Source organism: Lepidochelys olivacea (genome assembly GCF_965140295.1).
Source record: "Lepidochelys olivacea isolate rLepOli2 genome assembly, chromosome: 11".
In the NCBI taxonomy this organism is placed as follows: Eukaryota; Metazoa; Chordata; order Testudines; family Cheloniidae; genus Lepidochelys; species Lepidochelys olivacea.
The window spans coordinates 42,620,063-42,642,281 of NC_140421.1; the positions used below are offsets into that span (position 1 = coordinate 42,620,063).

At 42.4% G+C, this 22,219-nt stretch overlaps 1 protein-coding gene across 2 annotated transcripts in view; it reads right to left on the reverse strand.

The window, feature by feature from the left end:
• The window catches only part of WIPF1 (WAS/WASL interacting protein family member 1), a 99,959-nt gene that overhangs the window by 31,534 nt on the left and 46,206 nt on the right, over positions 1 to 22,219 (reverse strand). For both annotated transcript variants that reach the window (XM_084642996.1, XM_084642995.1), the window contains 4 exons: positions 11,647 to 11,735; positions 10,007 to 10,136; positions 5,681 to 5,836; positions 2,371 to 3,138 (listed from right to left, as the gene is read on the reverse strand). In XM_084642996.1, coding sequence (XP_084499122.1) covers positions 2,371 to 3,138; positions 5,681 to 5,836; positions 10,007 to 10,136; positions 11,647 to 11,697 — 1,105 coding nt within the window. In that variant the 5' untranslated portion in view covers positions 11,698 to 11,735. The remainder of the gene's footprint in view (positions 1 to 2,370; positions 3,139 to 5,680; positions 5,837 to 10,006; positions 10,137 to 11,646; positions 11,736 to 22,219) is intronic.

The following is a 22,219-nucleotide window of genomic DNA, read 5'->3' on the forward strand; positions in this document are numbered from 1 at the left end:
AATTTTGGAGTGACCAACCCCTGGCTTCCACTCTTGGCTTCTGACAATCAGAGCTTTAGGGTCACCCTGATCATCTTGGCTAATAGCCATTGATGGACTTATCCTCCATGAACTTATCTAGTTTTTTCAAATCCAGTTATACATTTGGCCATCACAACATCCCATGGCAATGAGTTTCACAGGTTAATTAAGCATTATGTGAAAAAGTACTTCCTTAAACCAACGGACTATTAATTTCAGTCGGGTGATGCCTGATATTTATATTGTGGGAAAGGGTAAAACACACTTCTCTATTCACTTTTTCCACACCATTCATGATTTTATAAGCCTCTATCGTATCTCCCCTTAGTCATCCCTTTTCTAAGCTGAACAGCCCAAATCTTTTTAGTCTCTCCTCATATGGAAGCCATTCCATACCCTTGATTATCTTTGTTGCCTTTCCCTGAACCTTTTCTAGTTTTACTGTATCCTTTTTGAGATAAGGCAACCAGAACAGGACACTGTATTGAAGGTGTGGGCGCACCATGGCTTTATATAGTAGTATTATAATATTTTTCTGTCATATTTTCTATCTCCTTCCCAATAGCGCCTAACACTCTGTTAGCCTTTTTGACAATCTATGGGGACGCCAAAATCTCTTTCTTGGATGGAAACAGCTAATTTAGAATCTACCATTATATACGTATAGTTGAGATTACTTTTTTCCAATGTGCATTACTTTTCACTTATCAATATTGGGTTTCATCTGCCCCTTTGTTGCTCAGTCATCCAGTTTTGTGAAATCCCTTTGTAGCTCTTCACAGACAGCTTTGGACTGAACTATCCTGAATAATTTTGTATTGTCAGCAAACGTTGGCACTTTACTCTTCACTCCCTTTCCTATACCATGCTGGGTGTTAGGACCAGATTCTGCCAGTGGTATCATGTAAAGGAGAATTCAGCTCAGTAATGGCAATGTTAAGCAGTGTGGGATCAGTTCTCTCTCTGACACAAATATTTGCTGCATGCCAGGCTCTGCTGTGGTTGCAGTACATCAATCTGTCTGTAAATTAGAAACAGACCTCACACACAGATTTTAACATTTCCAATGTCGGTATATTTGAGCAACTGTCGCGGTAACATGCCTAGAACCAGCGTGAAATATATTACACATAATGTGGGGCAATTAGGAGAATTTAATTGTGTTGATTAAGTCATTTTTTTATTACAAGTATTCCCTCAGCTCAAAGAAATCTAGTTACATCTATTAAAGATGTATTACAGATACATTTATTAAAAATAAATCAGCAGATATTGTGCCACTATCCAAAAGCAAAAATGTGTCACAAGAAATCCTACGTACTTTGTGGTTTACATTTACTTGCTACTACAGCTTGCAATCCTGGAATGGTGCTCCAGTAGTGAGAGTTTATTCATTTTAGTAACTTTAAGATAATGAGAGAAATTATTCCAACTAAAAACAGCGTAAATATTGGAAGGATATGGATTAAGAAGCAAACACAAGGTCCCCTTCTATTTACTATATTATCAAAGTATATTATGAAATATCACCATGGAAACAATATTATTTTCTGTCTCATTAGAAATCTGCATATGCTAAATGACAAAGTTGATTCATAAATATAATGACACTTGTTATGCTAACGACTGTTGTATACATCTTGTTAAAATAACTTAAATACTACCATAAGTGTACATGATGTTTAACATGCACAGGGCCTATTTCTGCAAACCTTTACTTGTGAACATTGCCACCGACAAATTGTATTACTCCCGGGAGTAAAGATTACTCATCTAGTTGGACTCACAGATAAAACAAGTTTGTTGCACCAAAGAATATAATGATCAAACATAGTGTTTGTAGTTGCTATTAACTATGATAATAATAATGAATGTGTAAATACTACCTCATAATTACTACTACTACTAAAAATGACTTGAGTGGCACGGTGCTTGAAATCAGCCCAACTGAAGAAAGGTAGTATTACACAAAGTGGCAACTACATGACCCATGTTTCTGCAAAAATAACTTGCAAATCAAACTCAGGTCATGATAGTTAATTCAAGTCTGAATAGCGATTTTTAAAGATGTAACTGATTAAACCAGTCAGTCACACTCTTTCAGTGAAAGGAGGGCTTCAATTTTTAAAACTGATTGGCATTTTGGTCTATAGCTTCAATTTATATGGCAAACAGCAGCAAAGCATGTCAATCAATTTAAAGCTACAGCTCATATTACATTCTGAAAAGCATAAAGGAAATTGGTATTGGAGGTAAATTCAACTATGTCACTGAAACCACGCGAATAACAATTAGTTTAGTCATTACAAGGGGTGGTCTGGAGAGCTGAAAAAATGCACACTGCCATACCTGATCTGCTAGGTGGATCTCTTACTGGAGGAGGAGGCCGCTCATTTGGAGGGGGAGGAAGAGGGACAGATCGACCTGTCCCAGGCAAGCTGGGAGGTGCAAGAGAACCTAGAGACAGATTCCTTTGTGGAAGACGTGGCATGTCATCATTTCCACTGGAAATGGGTGGAACTGGAGGTGGGCCTGGCCTGCCTGGAGGCAGGGGTGGAGCCTGTGAGACAGTGGATGGCCGAGGCGTGGAAGGAATGGGAGGTTTATTGTTTTGAGGCGGTGGAGGTGGAAAGGAAGGTTCCCGGTTGGTGGGTGCCCTGTTTCCTGTTGGAGGTGGTGGCGGCGGCGGCTTGTCATCTGTTGACTTGCCAGGCGCAGGAGGAAGGGGAGGTCTGTTAGAGAAAGAAGGCGAGGAACTTGCAGTCGACTGGCGAATAGATCCTCCGAATCCTGTATTTCTGTTTCCTGGGAAAGATGGAGGGATAGGCCCTGCGTTGGTTTGCCTGTTTACTCCTGGCACAGGAGGGGATACTCTGTTGTGTAAACCTGATGGAATGGGTCTTGGAGTATTTGGCACTGGAGGAGGTCCTGTATCTGGTTTGGAACCAAAATCAGGTCTCGGAGGTGGCATTCGGTTTCTCTGTGGTTCGGGAGCGGTACTTCTTTGCCCCAAAGAAGGCCCTGGAAATCTCCCAGCGGCACTTGGAAGTGAAAAAGGCTTGGCAGATGTTGTTCTTCCTCCTGGTGGCAGCATGGGAGGTCTGTTTCCTCCAGAATCTGGAAACAGAGAAGTAAATACTATCCACATCAGGGTAAAGGGCTAGGCAATAGGCAAGAAAAGGTAAAACACACTGTGAGAATGGGCCAAATTTTCAAGTCGTTACTTGAATGCACTGGGAGTTTTGCACTGGTTGTAAGGACTGACTGAAGTCTTCAGGATTTGTCCAGTGGCGTAGCCAGGCGGAAAAAACAGGGGGAGCTGAGATAAAAAAAGGCACCACCCCCCCGGTACTCACCCAGTGGGTCCTTTACGCGCTCCGGTCTTCTGCACTGAAAGACCACCACAATGCTGCTGAAGACCGGAGCGAGTGAAGGACCAGATGCCGAAATGCTGCTGAAGACCTGGAGCGCCGCCGGGTGAGTATCAGGGAGTGGTGCCTTTTTTACCTCCGCTCCCCCTGACCCGCTGCCGAAGACCCGGAGCGCCGCCGAGTGAGTAAAAATTTCAAAGGTGCCGAAGAGTTAAAAAGGTGCCATTTCTGCTCGGGGGGTGGAGCGGCTGCTGCCCCGCCCCCCGCCAGCCACGTGACTGGATTTGTCCCCATAAGGCTACTCAGTAGATAATTTAAAAGCATTTGTAGCAACAGCTCCAATGTAGCCATTATGTTCTATCACAGCAGGATTGCATAGAAAGGATACTTATGATAGACTAGAGCAGAGGCTCTCATCCTTTCCAAATGACTGTACCCCTTTCAGGAGTCTGATTTGTCTTGCGTACCCTCAAGTTGTACCTCACTTAAAAGCTACTTGCTTACAAAAATCAGACAAAAAATCAGAAAAGTGTCCCAGCACACTGTTACTGAAAAATTGCTTACTTTCTCATTTTTTACCACATAATTATAAAATAAATCAACTGGAATATAAATATTGTACTATACACTGAAATGTAAGTACATAGAGCAGTATAAACAAGTCATTATCTGTATGAAATTTTAGTTTGTATTGCCTTCACTAGTGCTTTTTATGTAGCCTGTTGTAAAACTAGGCAAAATCTAGATGAGTTGATGTACTTCCAGTGGTACACATACTCCTGGTTGAGAACCACTGGACTAGAGCTATTATGGACCATTGCTAATGATATAATAGGATTTATTTTCAGGCTTCCCTGATGCAAACATTAACAGCATAGAGGGAAGAAATTCTCCTTGGAAAAACCGTGAAGAACAATGATTTAGGGTTTTCAACATGTGAGCAGAAGCGTCTTAACTTTCAATCAATATTTGATCACTAGAATTCAGCAAAAGGAAGAGGACTTGAAAGTAATCCAGAAAAAAACTCTCCCATTTCTCCCTTCTTCCAATATCTATTTTTTATGGATTTGCTTGTGTTTCTCTGGAAGAGGAGTTTTGCAATTGAAGAAACACTGGCCTATTATGCCGGGAACCTTTGGATTAAGAAGAGTTCCCAGCACAGGCTAACATAGATAAAACCACCTCTGAAAGTCTGTGTTTGTGTCAACATGTGCTGAAAGATTAAGTTAGATCTATAATGAGCATAGGCCATTAACAGCATCCTAAGTACACATTTAGGTGGAGCCATTATATCCTCTCATGTCAATAATCACTAGGGCCCAACCTTCCTCAACAATTGGCAAATCCCCAATTTTATAAATGTTGCCCGCCGAAGAATCTGCTTTGTTCCATGGGGCAACTCCTTTGAAAACCTGTGAAACGCAAAAAAGTGTGTATATCCAGCTAATGCATGCATGCTAAACCCAGGGTTGTGAGTTCTATCCTTGAGGGGGCCATTTAGGGATCTGGGGAAAAAATTGGGGATTAGTCCTGCTTTGAGCAGGGGGTTGGACTAGATGACCTCCTGAGGTCCCTTCCAACTCTGATATTCTATGATTCTATGCTGCTGCTGACAGCTTGCATTGCAGCCAGATGGGATGTTTGACACATACCTTAACAGGTAAATTATGCCCCCATGGGGTTAAATGGGCTCTCCAGTTTAAGAGGAGGCCAGTTTCTCTAGGGCTTAAGGGAGTTCGAGCTTGGGATCCTCTGGATACTACACTTTGAGGGTGCGCACACACAGAGTAAGGGACTGGATCTGGCCCTTATTACTGTACACCACAGGTGAGGTCTCAATCCCCGAGATTTTTATTTCTCAGTAATACCTTCAGGAGTGGGGGAAGGAAGGAATTTAACTTCTCCCCCACAAATATCCCTATAAAACATAGCACTAAGAATGAAACACACAAAGCCAAATTTAAGTCTGAAACTGTGTTTGTTTTTTTTAACTCCCTTCCTTGTCCCTAGTTACTCAATGGATGACCGTACCTGCTATAGAGACTGAAATACTGAGGCACAAGAGCGAATGCTGGTTTTCCTCAGAGTTTACTGTGTGTGAGAGTTTAAAGTTAACCCCTTAATGATATTTTAGTTGTATTTTGTTTACATATGTTTGGAGGTATTCCCTAAGCCAAAGAACTCTTGCATTATTTTATTACTCTTGTATGAAAGTTTTTGTAAATTTATCGTTTAGAAAGCTTTTAAGATTCTTGACTGAATTCACAGATCTGGGAAATCCTCCTTACCTGTATCTCGATTTGCTGCAGATCTGAGCTTTGGCATTCCTGACTGAAACAGGCCTCCTAAGCCAGGTGGTCCACCTCCGCCATAGCCACCACCGCCACCACCTCCTCCTCCGCCACTTCCTCCACCACTGCCGCCGCCACCAGATCCTTTGGGTTCTGTTGAAACAAAAATCAGAAATTTTAAAACATAGCCAGTATTTTTCATAGCCTCTCCTTCTCCTTGTAGCTGTCTTGGACCACAGGATTATGAAGTAGGCACAAAGCAGAAGTTGGGACTAGAATAGGTTGGGGTGTTGAGAATTCCACGTGGTATTCAGCCACACTTTTAATGTTGGGCTTCCATTTTTCCCCACGCCGTTGGTCCCTAATCCTTCTCCACCTTCCCCAGATTTATAGGCTTGGTTATAGATGGAAGACCTGTCCTTCCTGGTGGTGGTCTGTCCAATCTGGAGGCTTGGAATTTGCACAAACCTCAGTCACCAATGGGGTTGCTGCCACAAATACATATTGAACAAAGCCCCTCAAGGGATCAGTGATTTGTTTTTAGATAGTTTTGGGAAGGCCTAGGAATGGATTTTAGCTTGTTTTTCTAACAGGCGGAACAGGTCATAATATAAAAATGCTTCTCTCTACTCTGACCATGACAAATATTGACACAGTAACTGAAATGGCACATGAAAGTATTTTCCTGGGGCTAAATAAAGGCAAGGGACTACTTTAGAGCAGCATGGTGCAATGAGCAGGGCACAGGATGGGGAAATCAGGAGACCTAGGTTCTGTTCCCTGCTCTGTCACTGATACCATGTGAACCTGAGCAAGTCATTTCTCTGCACCTCAGTTTCCACAATTTTTTTAAAAAGGGGAAAATGGTATTTCCCATCTTTTGTAAAGGGTTTTCAGGTCTGTGAATGAGACACACTATTCAGTAGTCTCTCTCTTAAAGAGAAAAGATGCATTTATGGAGAAATGCTCACTTGCACCCTTCCCCTTTGTTAGGCACACTGGGCCAAATTCAGCTCTGACTCGCTTAGGGTGTAAACCTCTGGAGAGTTCCTGCTATAAGACTAGGAGTACTTGTGGCACCTTAGAGACTAACAAATTTATTTGAGCATAAGCTTTCGTGAGCTATAGCTCACTTCATCGGATGCTATAAGACTTTAATCTTTCATAGTTTACTAACTCATGCAAACAAGAAAATAGATCCCATCACCTTTAACATTACTATTTAATCTACCTTTCATCCCCATTGATTGCCTTGCCATGATAGCTCCAATTCAGCAGCGTAGTGAAACATGTGTCTAGCTTTCAGTGGGAATACACACTTGCTTAAAATTAGGCACCCTGCTGAATACGGCCCTAGATCTGCTTTGCTTGTTTTTTCTGGTTCACTTTTATGAGATCTCATTCCTTTTAGTGCTTTGGTGTTCTTCAGTCATCTTCCCGTTAAAATCCAGGGTTAAAACATGCTGGGCTAGCCGAGGCTGTATTTTTCTACACCCCCACCTTGGAAGTCCGGATTGAGTGTCTGTCAATGTGTTTCCCATCAGCTGATCTGGCTGTGAAATGCCTTCTGTCATCAGACAGTGGCCCCATGACCTACTAAAGGGACGGGCTTTTGTTTCCCTTGATCCTCTTTCCTGTTTCTCTCCTACCTTCCCAGAGTCCTTAGGAATGGTGCTTTTCCAGGCTCCTCTGCATCTGCCAAGTGGAGTTCTGATGCACTGCAGCAGCTCAACTGGATGGAGCACCTCTTCCAGCACAGGTAGCCCGTCATGCAACTGAGTTGCTACAGTGCATCAGAACACTATCTAGCAGGTTGAGCCACACAGCATTTCTGTCCCCAGACTGGAAAGAAGTAATGTCTTTTATTGGACCAACTTCTGTCGGTGAGAGAGACAAGCGAACAAGCTACACAGAGCTTTTCTTCAGATTTGGGACAGATACTCAGAGCATCCCAACAAAATACAAGGTGGAACAGATGCGAACACATATTGTTAGCACATATTTATTCAAGGTGAAGTAGCCTGTTAGCACCTCTGCATGCATGGAACAAAAATGTCTAGCTAGGTAAGTCATAGGAGTCACCTCAGCATGATGCAACTGCACGCATCAGAGCGACACTTCCCAGGTTCGGATTCGGAAGTTTGGCTAAGATTTTGCTTAGAGATACTAAGGTCAATTCATAAATAAGGACTCAACTTGGGCACTATCCCAACACTGCACATATTTTTGTCTTGTTGTGCAGAGACTTTTAGTGCATTACAGAAAGACTGTAATGGGATTTAAAGAGCATTTCCATGCACTTGATCAAAAGTAGAACATTATTAAATAATTCAGGAGATATTTTTAAGATAACTTGTACATAAATATGTAATTGTTTCATATTAAATGTTATCAGACTGATTAGATTTTAAAGCATTGTAACAGGAAGATCAGAGATTCAGGGAAAAGTACATGCTTTTACCAGATATTTTTAGGCAAATTAAATATTTTTCTGGATCTTCTCTTTGGTTTAGTGTTTCCATCCATATAATACAGACACCTAGTCAGAGCCAAAGGGCCAGTGGTACCTGTGGAATGCAGACTGCTTCTACCACCCATCCTGGGTGTATAGAATCATAGAATATCAGGGTTGGAAGGGACCTCAGGAGGTCATCTAGTCCAACCCCCTGCTGAAAGCAGGACCGATCCCCAATTAAATCATCCCAGCCAGGGCTTTGTCAACCCTGACCTTAAAAACTTCTATGAAGGAGATTCCACCACCTCCCTAGGTAACGCATTCCAGTGTTTCACCACCCTCCTAGTGAAAAAGTTTTTCCTAATATCGAAACTAAATCTCCCCCACTGCAACTTGAGACCATTACTCCTTGTTCTGTCATCTGCTATCACTGAGAACAGACTAGAGCCATCCTCTTTGGAACTCCCTTTCAGGTAGTTGAAAGCCGCTATCAAATCCCCCTCATTCTTCTCTTCCGCAGACTAAACATCCCCAGTTCCCTCAGCCTCTCCTCCTAAGTCACGTGTTCCAGTCCCCTAATCATTTTTGTTGCCCTCCGCTGGACTCTTTCCAATTTTTCCACATTCTTCTTGTAGTGTGGGGCCCAAAACTGGATACTGTACTCCAGATGAGGCCTCACTAATGTCGAATAGAGGGGGACGATCACGTCCCTCGATCTGCTCGCTGTGCCCCTACTTATACATCCCAAAATGCCATTGGCCTTCTTGGCAACAAGGGCACACTGTTGACTCATATCCAGCTTCTCTTCCACTGTAACCCCTAGGTCCTTTTCTGCAGAACTGCTGCCGAGCCATTCGGTCCCTAGTCTGTAGCGGTGCATTGGATTCTTCCGTCCTAAGTGCAGGACTCTGCACTTGTCCTTGTTGAACCTCATCAGATTTCTTTTGGCCCAATCCTCCAATTTGTCTAGGTCCCTCTGTATCCTATCTCTACCCTCCAGCATATCTACCTCTCCTCCCAGTTTAGTGTCATCTGCAAACTTGCTGAGGGTGCAATCCACACCATTCTCCAGATCATTTATGAAGATACTGAACAAAACCAGCCCGAAGACCGACCCTTGGGGCACTCCACTTGATACCGGCTGCCAACTAGACATGGAGCCATTGATCACTACCTGTTGAGCCCGACAATCTAGCCAGCTTTCTATCCACCTTATAGTCCATTCATCTAGCCCATACTTCGTTAACTTGCTGGCAAGAATATTGTGGGAGACTGCGTCAAAAGCTTTGCTAAAGTCAAGGAACAACACGTCCACTGCTTTCCCTTCATCCACAGAGCCAGTTATCTGCATTTATCTGTATACCAGCAGCTCTCATCATCCTGTCCTGACATCAAGATGCGGTTCCTTTTGTAATTATTAAAACAGCCGACCATTTCATATCAGTGGTGGGTGAAGATATTTTTAGATACGGCTTTGAAATTAAGAATATTTTTCTATAGCCATCTAAAGAAGTACTTAAAAAAATCACTGCAGTCTGCCTTTAAAATAAGCATGTACTGCGAAACTCGAAAGGAAGACACTTTTTTCCCCCATTCCCCACCACTACACTTAGTTGTGCCAATTACATTTTGCTATAGACTTACCAGAGTTAGCACACAAATTAATATACACACTTTATAAACAGTAATGGATATCTCAAGTGATTTAATACATGAATTAATATAGCAAATTATTTGACCATTTTACAATAATTTATTTTGCTTGACCACCCTGCATCTCTTCACCTCTTGATTATAAAAACTACTCTAATTTTGCATATTAACTCATCATTCATTAAATACATTAAAATAAACAGAATTGTACTTACTATCTAGGATAGGGGCACTTCTATCATTAGTAACAGCCTTCTTTAGCTTTTTTCCTTTGCTAATATCAGATAAGAGAGCATTTCGCCCTGCTTGTTCAGACCTGTTTAAGGAAGGCTTTTCGGTATTTGCCTGCAAAATGAAACAATAAATAAAGATATGAATAAAACTGCAGCAACCTGCTGAAGTAAGGGGAGAAATGGATACCTCTGTTTTTAACCCCAAAGCAGTCAAAATGAGTTTCGTGTCACAGTCTCCTTCTTGCAAACGTGGCACTAAAAGCAGTTATCCTTGCAAACAAAGATTCTGGTCCCCAAAAATCTACTTCTGTTTCAGCACTCAAGATCCATTGCCACACTACTGGTCTAATTTGAAACAGTCCTCTCTTCCACCCAGCATTCAGAGTCCATGTTTGATACATATGAAGCCAAGATAGATCTGTCTTTTTTAGAAATCTCAATTTAAAAATATAATTGAAAAGATGGAAGAAAATAAAAAGGTTGCTATTTTGGAGAATGAACAAGAGCAAACCATACACACCACGGACTTGCACAGAAAAATTGAAGTTTTTGAAAAAAAAAAATCATACTGAAGTACATCATATCCAAACACTGGATGCCACGGATGGAAATTAAGCATTTGGCTACTGTTTTCTCTTCATTAAAATCTATCTGGAAAATGTTGATCCTCCACTTCAAAAATCACAGGCCTTTCTGATTTCCAGTCAAGGTTTTAAGATTCCCAACCTCAGTTGCATCTGCTTTGTCTTTTCAGAGTGTAACTTTTGCATTACCTCAGCATTCAGAAAGGGTAATGACAAGTTTAGAAAAAGAGAAGAAATGTTTTGTATTGGTATACAAAATAAGAGTTCCAACTTTCCAGACGTTTCTAAAGCCTCTCATGATTGACGGAAAACACATGTTACTCATTCAGACTCAATTTGTTGCATTAGGTTTCTCCCCTTCTTTGATCCATTTCGTTGCAAAACCGCAGCTGAGAAAAGATCCCAAAACCTAATTTGTTTTGAGATCATTTAATGATCATTGAAATGGTTTCCTGATTTGCCAGCTCAGTAACATGGACGTTTCCCAGGAAGTGGGGACAGCAGAACGCCTCTGCACCCTTTGTGTGGCATAGCTTTCAGCGGCAGCATAAAGGGGAAGTGGGGCAGGGATGGATCAAAGCCACTGGTTCATCGAATAGGACAATCCATTAGCCTAATGGTTCTCAGCCTTCTCCATAGGATGGCCTCATGTTACAACAGAGAAAAAGTCTCACGAACCTCCTCCCATGTAGCTGTAATGATAGAGAAGGTGGTCACAACCTCCTGAAACATGGCCATGATCCCCAGGTTGAGAAACCGTATATTAGACTAACCGACCTGTATGGAGGGAGCAAGGGGATGCAGAGCAGGTGCGGACAGTAATGCAGTCAGTCAGGGGGAAGGAGTAGCAGCACTGATTGTATTCCTGCAAAGCGTACATTCTCCAACCACTGAGGGAATCCCTCACCCGAGTCCGAGATACATGACTGTGCACAAAGGTCCAGAATTTGCCCCTTTAAATAGGACCCACATGGTGCACTGTAACAACAAATATTTTACATTTATATTTCATGTGACTACTTCTAAGTTGAAACTTACCAGTGCAAGAGTTGGGGGAGGTGGAGGAGCTGGAGGGGGAGGGACAGGCATGGTCTATCGTGGAACTTTTCCCGATATTGCTATGAAACCTGTCAACAACAATGAGATACAGTAAAGTAACCAATCTATAATCTTTGTATTCACACTTTATCCTGACTGCCGAACCACCTGCTTAGCTAACAGATTTAGCAGCTACATTTTCTGAGCATAAATCAGTGTTAGGAGAATATTTCATATTTTAAACTTTGACAAGAAACAGCTACAAGTATTAGCAGTAGTGACATACATAAACTGGGGGTTCACACAAGATTTCAGTGGCTTGCAGCTATGATAATTCCAGGTGAGATCAGGTAAAGATGTCTTATTACTGGGCAATACCACCACAATGTATATGCAGTGTGTGAGGATTCAGTTGTGCATTTCCTGTTGATGGCCCTTATTCTGCACTACTCGCTCTGGTGGCAGGCATTTTAGAACGTGCAATAATAAATAATGCTCAGGCAAAGTTCCCATGGAATCCCATGAGATTTTCTCCTGAGCAAGCACTGCAGGATAAGTCTCAGGGATTGTCACACAGCTAAATCTCCAAGCATCACTTTGAAAAAACACCCATGGCTATTAGAACTTTTAAATTCATACTTAAAAAAGGATGCAGTCCCCTAAGAGCCATTTAAACGATGGAGCTTGCAAGTACTGCTACATCTACAACTTGTATTTTATCAAGGGCTACAGTGAAACACTAGGCTCATGCTCATGCCCATCCCTGACTTAAGGAAACGTTTAGCTTCGCCAGGAAATAGTTGTGCCTCTTCTCTGCTCCCTATTTACCCTACGTGACTGGTATGGGGGAGGGAAAGTATGTTACTTAATTTCTCTTTGGGAGCACCTTACTCCCTGCGGTGTGCCTAGCCAGCTACTCTGGCGGGCCAGTAGTATGCCCAGCCACGGCTCCTCTCACTGCCCACCTGCTTCCTCACCGAGGGAGCATCAGGCAAGCAGCCCACTCTCTCCCTCACTCCACTGGAGCTGCAGTCAGTGCTGCCCTTACCTGGCCATGCTGAAGGTGCCTTACTTCCGCACATGGCCGGGTAAGGGGCAGTTTAGCCCAAAGCATTTGGGGATCTGCAAGGATGAAAAGCACCATATTAATGCAAAGTATTATTGTAGCAGAAACCCAGACCTCACAGTACAACGTACTTTAAAAAGAAAAATCTCAGCTTGGTATAGGAACAGACTGAGTGGGTGTGGAAGAGAGCAAGATTTCCTACCAAATACTGTGACAGCAAGTTATCAGCGACAGGCACAAATGACACTTTCATGAATAAACACGGAGGGGGGAAGAGAATTGCACAAAATTGCCCAACTGAGAGAGAATAGACTACCCCTCTGCAGCCTCTCCTAGGCTATGTCTACACTTATGGTGGTGTGCGGAGTATAGGCATTACATGTGTAGCTACATGCTGCAGCGAAAGGCTCCAGAAGCTTCCTCCCTCCTGCCAGAGCCTTTCACTGCAGTGAAGATAGGCTCTCGCAGCAGGCAGGCAGCAGGACACTGCACTGCTAAAAATGGCAGGGCAGAGGTAGGTGGCACTGCTTGGGTTGTATGAGGTACACACATGGGGGCCCCAGTGTGGAGGGCCGTCTACTCGCCTTAGCTGCGCCTCACCATTTATGCTGATATTTGTACCCTTGCTAGTTGGATGTGCAGTGTCTGTACTCAACACGCCACCGTACGTGTAGATCTACCCCCGAGTGTTTCAGCTTCTGAGGAAAACACACTACAGATTTCCCATCATTCCCGTGATCTGAAATCTCATGCTTGGATAATTCGAAGAGATGGAAGTAAAACGTTCAACCTTGGGTTTTTTGCAGATCTCATTAAGGCGAAAGTGTAGGTCAGACTTTAAGAAGCAAAAAAAAAAGGTTCTGTGCAAGTCCAGTGTTGACAGATGGCATTTTGGAACAGAAGTGCTAGAACTTTTCTATTTGTTTTTTCACAGCTGCATTCAGAAGCATTAGCTTAGAGGTATCCTTAAGATCAATGATTCGCCAACTAGGGCTGAAGGTCCCACAGACTGCCAGCAAGTCCTATGGTGCAGAGGGTGGAGTGGGAAGACGAAGGGAATTGGTAGTGCAAAGAAAGTGCTACCTCTATAATCAGCTGCTCCTTTCCGGAGAAGCCTAGCCATTGAGTACTAGACAAGGAGGGGGAAGCAGGATGGGGTCAACATGCTGACTGCTGCTGAATGAAGGAAAGACCAAATTCCTGGGCCAGAAGCTGCAGCAGCAGGAAAGAAGAGATCACCACAGATGGGAACATTATACACTTGCCTGCCTCACTGCCATAGGTAAGTGGAGGTAACAAGCACACATTTAAAAGGAAGTGGTTTCTGGAACAGGAAGCTAGTTTGTTATTTAAGATGCCTCCTTTTCCCATATATTTTTCTTTTGCCTGTTCAAATAAACAGGCATTAGAAGAAGGTGCCACTGTCGGTCACTCAAAACATACCTATGCAGAACAGGTAAAAAGTCATGGGAGTGGGCATAAAAGTTACCCTCCAGGCTTCCGTGCTGACAGCAATATTACCCACAGTAGTTATTCAGAGGAATACACAAAGCTTATTTTTTCCACACTTATTTTTGAAGTCTCAAAACAAGACTTGCATAAAACACATTCTACTCACTTCAGCTCTACCTCATGCTAGATAGCATACATGGATTAAAATCAGATTAATGCTAGAAAAGGGAAATTTAATTATCTGAGCTGTTAGTCTGGATTCGAGTCACCACTTTGCAATTCTGTAATATCTCAGAAATGACAAGAAGGTTTAGGTGTGTTAGGAAAAAATCTTGCTTAGAAATAGAGATTTCTATTAGAGAAATAGAGATCTTAAGATGCTAGTGTGTTTCAAAGAGGAAAAACAACTTATTTTCCTAGTTATTTGTAAAGTCATAAAAAGCATTCCAAATACACTTAAAACAAAATCCATGCTACACAGAGGAAAGGAGAGGAGAGGAGAGGAGAGAAGGAATTTACATAGGCTGCAGTTCAAGAAAGCACTTCGGAATGCGCTTAACTTTAAAGATGTGCTTCAGTCCCATTGATGTGTGTAAGTAATTTCCTGAAATGGGACCATAATCAATACTGCCTAAAGTCTTCAACAGGGAGAAGAAAGGGGGAGAACACACCACATCTTGAAATCTAACTAACTGGGGGAGAAAATGGAGTTCAAAATGGTTTCAGGCACTACTTTTGCCTTGGAGTCTTTCTCCTAATGTTTGTAGGTTAATATTTTCCTTTAAAAAAAGTTTCTCTCCTGTTGCTCTGTGAGACACAAATGCAAATGAAAGGAGAAGCTGACTAACTTACTGAGTCTACACGCAGCGCTGTCAAACCAAACTGATAGAAATGCTCTTTGATCTTTGTAGTTGTAGGAGTTACCTCTAATATTAGCAGGTGAAATATTTCCAGACAGAAGTAGGCGTTAATTGACACTATCCCAGTCAGTTCTGGGCATTTCTTTTCAGAGTTTTGCATATTTCCAACTCTTATGATCATCAAATAAAATTGTGAACAAAATACTATCCATTCCCAATCTTCTTATACTAAAATTCAATATTTAAAATTTGAAATTTAACAGAAGAGCTAATTAAGACATATGCAGCTTTGTTCTTCAATTTCCTGTTTAAAAAAAAAAAAGTCAACAGGAAAATTAGTTCTGACAGCAAACCATAACCATCCTGTTTCTTAATACAGTCTTTTCATAGCTGCAGTTGCCTGCACAATTACTATGTCATCATACCAAGAGGGGCGGGAGGGAATAGTCATGCTATTCACTTATAAGAAAATCTTAACTCCTTCAACTGAGTTAAATGGGAAATAATTTGTTGTCTTCATGTAAATGCTATGGCAAAAAGCTAACGAAGGCAGTTTGGGTAAGTCATTGCAAATTAATGACACTACATATAAAATGCATGCATCTAGGCAGCTCAAAGATAAAATCAGTGAACATCAGTGGTAAAAGGGAAAGGATAAAATCAGTGAGAACATCAAGCTGGAACAGAGAGGAAATGATCCCATAGTTGGGACCCTCCTTCCAGATGATGTCATGGTATCCTCTTGAACTGAGGATACCTCTGGGGTAGGGGAAGGAAACCAAGTTAGCAGGAAGACACAGGTAACTGTAATGGGGGATTCAATTATTAGAAAGACAGATAGTTGGGTTTGTGATGACCAGGAGAACCACATGGTGAATTGCCTGCCAGGTGTGGAGGTGGCAGAGCTCTCAAGACGTCTAGACAGGTGGACAGGCAGAACCGGGCGGGAGCTGGTGGTTGTGGCACATGTGTGTATCAATGACACAGGGAAAGGTGCGTTGAAGACCAAATTTAGGCTGCTAGGTAAGAGATTGAAGTCCAGGACCTCCATGGTAGCATTCTCCAACAGGCTTCCAGTTCCCTGTGCAGAGCCAGTTACACAGGCAGAACTGCTGGGTCTCAATGCGTGAATGAGACGGTGTTCAAAAGGAAGGATTTAGGTTTATTAGGAACAGGGAACCTTTTGGGACAGGAGGAGCCTATAGTGGAAAGATGGGTTCTACCTAAACCAAAATGGAACCAGATTGGTGGCATGTAAAATTAAAAAGGTCATATAGCAGTTTTAAACGAAGGGCTGGGGGAGGCCAACAGGTGCATAGTTTGGACAGACACATCCAATAGGGGACAATTTATTAAAAGGAAAACTTTATATACTAGTATAGTGAAGAGGATAGAAGTTGACAAAGTACAGGTAGGAGCTGAAGAGAAACTATCAAACAAACGAGTCTCATTCAATCATACAACAAAGGCAAACAACTAAATACTGTCAAATTTTATAAGTGCTTGTTCGCAAATGTAAGAAGTTTAAATACTAAGATGGGTGAGTTTGAGTGCCTGGTATTAAATGAGGATATTGATAAGATAGGTATCATAGAAACTTGGTGGAACAATGGTGATCAATGGGACATGGTAATACGATGGTACAAAATACATAGGAATGACAGAGTAGGTCATACTGGTGGGGGAGCACACTGTATGTGAAAGAAAGCTTAGAGTCAAATATAATAAAAATCTTAAATGAATCAAACTGTACCGTAGAATCTTTGTGTATAGAAATTCCATGCTTGAATAATAAGAGTATAGCAGTAGGAATATACTACCAATCACCTGACCATGACGTGATAGTGCTCGTGAAATGCTCAGGGAGATTAGAGAGGTCACAAAGGACAGAAAACCCAATAATAATGGGGGATTTCAAATATCCCCATATTGACTGGGCACATGTCACCTCAGGATGGGATGCAGAGATAAACTTTAGAGACATCACTAATGACTGCTTGGAGACGCTAGTCCTGGGACCCACATGCAGAGAGGCAATTCTTAATTTAGTCCTAAGTGGCAACACAGGGTCTGGTCTGAGAGATGAATATAGCTGAACTGCTGAGTAAAAGCGATGACCGTAATTAATTAAATGCAACATCCTTGTAGGGAGGGAAAAATACCAAAAAAACACGCCACAGTAGCATTTAACTTCAAAAAGGGGAACTACACAAAAAAGGAAGTGGCTAATTAAATGGAAATTAAAAGGAACAGTCCCAAGAGTGAAATGCCTGCAAGCTGCATGGAAACTAATTTAAACCACCATAAAAGAGGTTCAAACTATATGTACACCCCAAACAAAACAAAAACAGCAAGAGGACCAATAAAGTGTCACCATGGCTAAATAAAAGAGGAAAAGAGATAGATAGAGACAAAAAGACATCTTTTAAAAATCAGAAGTAAAATCCTACTGAGAACATAAGAACGGCCATACAGGGTTAGACCAAAGGTCCATCTAGTCCAGTAATCCTGTCCTGGAGTGTAGCTAATATAATGCCAATTTTCAAATAAGGCTCCAGGGGTGATCTTGGCAATTACAGCCCAGTAAGCCTAACTTCAATACCAGGCAAACTGGTTGAAACCATAGTAAAGAACAAAATGATCAGACACATATATAAACATGATATTGCAGAAGAGTCAACATGACTTTTGTAAATGGAGGTCATGCCTCACCATTCTATTACAATTATTTGAGGGTGATGGTAAGCATGTGGATTAGTGTGATGCAGTCGATAAGATGTACTTGGATTTTCAGAAAGCCTTTGACAAGGTCACTCAAGGAATCTCAAGGAATCTAAGCAGTCATGTGATAAGAGGGAAGGTCCTCTTATGGATCAGTAACTGGTTAAAAAAAATAGGATACAAAGGGTAGGAATAAATGGTCATTTTCTCCCACAGTGGAGAGAATAGAGGGGTTCCCCAAGACTGTACTGGGACCAATGCTGTTCAACATATTCATAAATGATCTGGAAAAAGGGATAAACAGTAAGGTGGCAAAGTTTACAGATAATACAAAATTACTCAAGATAGTTATGACCAAAGCAGACTACAAAAAGTTAAAGGGATCTCAAAACTGTGAGATTGGGCAAAAAAATTGAAGATGAAACTCAATGTTGATAAATGCAAAGTAATGCAAATTGGAAAACAGCAGATCCACTATACATACAAAATGATGGGGTCTAAATCAGCTGTTACCACTTAAGAAAGAGATATTGGAGTCCTTGTGGATAGTTCTCAACGTGCAGCAGCTGTCAAAAAACCCCAACAACGTCAGGAACCATTAGGAAAGGGATAGATAATATGACAGAAAATATCATAATGCCAATACATAAATCCATGGTGCGCCTACATGTTGAATACTTTGTCCAGGATATACTGGAACTGGAAAAAGCTCTGAGAAAGGCAACAAAAATGATCAAGGGTATGGAATGGCTTCCAAATGAGGAAAGACTAAAAAGATCAAGGCTGTTCAGCTTAGAAAAAGAGATGACTAAGGGGGATGTACATATGATACAGGTCTATAAAATCATGAAAGGTGTGGAGAAAGCGAATAAGGAAGTCTTATTTACTCCTTCACTTAACACAAGAACCCGGGACCACCCAATTAAATTAATAGGCTGCGGGTTTAAAACAAACAAAAGAAAGTACATCTTCACAACGCACAATCAACCTGTGGATTGCCAGGGAATGTTGTGAATGCCAAAAGCATAAGTGTGTTCAAACAAGAATTAGATAAATTCATGAAGGATAGGTCCATCAATGGCTATTAGCCAAGATGGTCAGGAATGCAACCCTATGTTCTGGGTGTCCCTAAACCTCTGACTGCCAGAAGCTGGAACTGGGTGATAGAGGATGGATCACTTGATAAATTGCCCTCCTTTGTTCATTCTCTCTGAAGCATCTGGCAACGGCCACTGGTAGAAAACAGGATACTGGACTAGACAGACCATTGGTCTGACCCAGCATGGCCCTTCTTATGTTAACTTCTGTTGGTGCAATAATAAATGTACCTACTGTAGTTGCAAACAGTGAAGGTGCTTGTAACACTAATGAACAGTGAGACAAAGCACCACATTACAAATCAAAAGGATGAGGGTCTCTGGCTTTGACACTTTAGGACCATAGATCTTTGCAATCCAAGGTTAATTTCTTTGCATTTTATTTCGGGAAAGTACTGTATATTACCGCTATTTTATATATAAAAATTAAAAGGGCCAGTATCTGAGCACACACTGTAATGTGAATCCTGTGCTGTAGACAAGAGATACAATAACAGGAACCTAATACACACATCTCATCCAAGACTAGAAACCCGGTCCTTAAGCTCCAAAAAAAGGTCTGTATCTGTGCTAAAAGAAGAATTTTCCATAGCTGACAGGGCAACAGTTGTGAGGCAACCTCACAGACAAATCCAATACATTATGATGACTCCACAATCAAAATCATGGGCCATGTGCAAAGTAATAACAGAAATACCCGAGTGCTGTCTCTAGGATTGCTGAAAATGTTGCTGGCACCTTTCATCAAGGACTGGAATGATAAGAAGCTACCACAGTATAACTATGCCTTTTAAATATACCTTAGAATATTGATAGACTTTCTCCATTTTCTTTGGGCTTCTCCAACTCTTCCCTTTCTTAAAGCAAAGAAAAACAAAAAAACCCTCCAAACCTGTTGAGGTTTATAATCCATCAGGTTAGTGTTACTAATATCAGACAGACCATCCCAGGGATTCCATCACAGATTGGTTTGAGGAATCTGCCTCTGCTGAGACTAAAACTAAAAACTCTCAAATCCAAAAGCATCTACGCTACAAAGTCACCTAGAGGAGGATTAGAACGCAGCATTATATGTTTTCATCCTCTTTCAAGGCATTTATTCCAGTCACTAGGTGGTGATAACAACTAAAAACTGCACTAAAACTCACATATCTTGCACACTAAGGACCAGTGCAGGGAGGCTGTGATCTTAATTTAAGTTATTTTGCAAATTACCAAATGTTACTCCCAAGGGCATTCTGCACCAAAAATTTTAAAATTCTGCACCAAAATCCTTTACAAAAATTCTGAAAATTTTGTTTGTCAAGTAAATGTGGAGGCTCTAGCATGGCATTGGGGAGCACATGCCACTGGCTACACAGAGGTGGGAGATTACTGTGCAGCCCCCTCCTCCCCCCACCCGACACAGACTCAGCAGTGAGGCTGCACCCAACGCCAACACAGCGCAAGGACCTGGCCTGTCCCAGAAACACCCCAGGGCCCTGCTCCTCTGTGTGGGCAGGTAGGCCCAGCAAGGCAGTGTGACATTGCACTCCATATATTTTATGGAAATATGCTAATGAGTGTGAATATAATGTAACTGGAATATGCTTTATGCAAAAGGTCTCTTGTAAGGTATCACTACAAAGCTTATAATCTACTGAATGTGTTCATCCTATTTGTATGAATGTATCATTCTTGTATCTAAAACTAGAAATATGAAGTATTACTCTGAGGTCCTATTGTAATTATGCAAAGTGTGAGCCATTAATGGTGGCTTAGGATCTTGATGGCTCCCATTAACTAGAACAATTGGTTGTAAAAGGCTCTGTTTACTTGTAAGCCTTCCTGTGACTCAGGCCAGAAAGAATGGAGGTTTGGGATCTCACAGGACACGTGACCGTATCACTTGAACTGGAATCCATCTTAAACCTGGTGCTTTTCCATTCAGAAGGAAGGGTGGGAACCCAGAGAGAGAAATTATTCCCGCCATGTGCCAAAGATATAAAAGGGGGTGGAGCAGAACAAAGGGGGCTGCCAGTTATGAGAAATCCCCTAGTTACCACCTGAGCTGGAACTAACAAGAACCGTACCAGGGGAAAGGATCAGGCCCATACTAAGAAGGAGTCTAGTCTGTGAAAGAAGCTTATTGGAACATCTCCGAAGGTGAGATTTACCTCTATTCAGTTTCTTACTGAATTAGGCTTAGACTTGCGTGTTTTGTTCTATTTTCCTTGGTAACTTACTTTGTTCTGTCTGTTATTACTTAAAACCACATAAATCCTACTTTTTATACTTAATAAAATCACTTTTTGTTTATTAATTAACCCAAAGTGATTCATACCTGGGGGAGCAAACAGCTGTGCATATCTCTCTATCAGTGTTATAGAGGGTGGACAATTTATGAGTTTACACTGTATTTATAGAGAGTAAAATGGATTTATTTGGGGTTTGAATCCCATTGGGAGCTGGGTGTCTGGGTGCTGGAGATAGGTGACTTGCTGCGCAGTTTTTGGTTAAAGTCTGCAGTTTTGGGGGCGTAGACCAAACCTGGGTCTGTGTTGCAGCAGGCTAGCATGTCTGGCTCAACGAGGCAGGGTTCTGGAGTCCCAAGCTGGCAGTGGAAAACGGGCTCAGAGGTAATTCCAGTATGTCAGGTAAGAGTCCCAAGGGGGGTGGGGGGTGTCTCTCTGACCAAACCCGTCACAGACAGGATCCAAGTGTGGAGGGGCTTAACATGGGGGGATCCAGGTGTGGGTTGAGAGGGTTCTTTATGGGGCAATCTGGGTACGGGCAACTCAGTGCGGGTCTGGGTGCAGGGAGATCTGGATGCACAGGAGCTTGTTGGAGGTTCTGGGTGCAACAGTAATGGGACTCTTCAAGTGGGTCCAGACGATGGTGGTTGGGGCTCAGCGGGGTCTAGATGCTGGGAGCATGGGGTGGGGATCCAGGTGCAGCTGGTTGGGGCTTGGTGGGGTAGTCCAGGGTGCAGGGGAAGTGGGGCTCATGGGGGGGGCGGTTTCCTGCATGTGGAAGGGGGTGAAGCTTGGCGGGAGGGTCTGAGTATGAGGGGTCTGGATGCATGGGGTGTGGGTGTATGGGGGAGCAGCTCCCTGTACAGGGATACCTCTCCCTGCAACGGAGAGTGTGTGTGTGTGTGTGTGGGGGGGGTTTACAGAGCTTCCTGCAGCAGGGGGAGAAATCTTGGCATGGGTCTGAACAGGCCCCAGGTGCCATGCAGGGGAAGAGGAAGTCCCCTCCTTTCTAGCCCAGCTGTGAATAGCAGCGGAGACAGGCAGAGGGTAGGAGCCATCAGCCGGGTCTTCTCTTCACCAGTCCCGCCCCCTGCCCCACAGTGATTTACCTCTCTGCTGGCTGCCCTGGGAACCTGAAACATA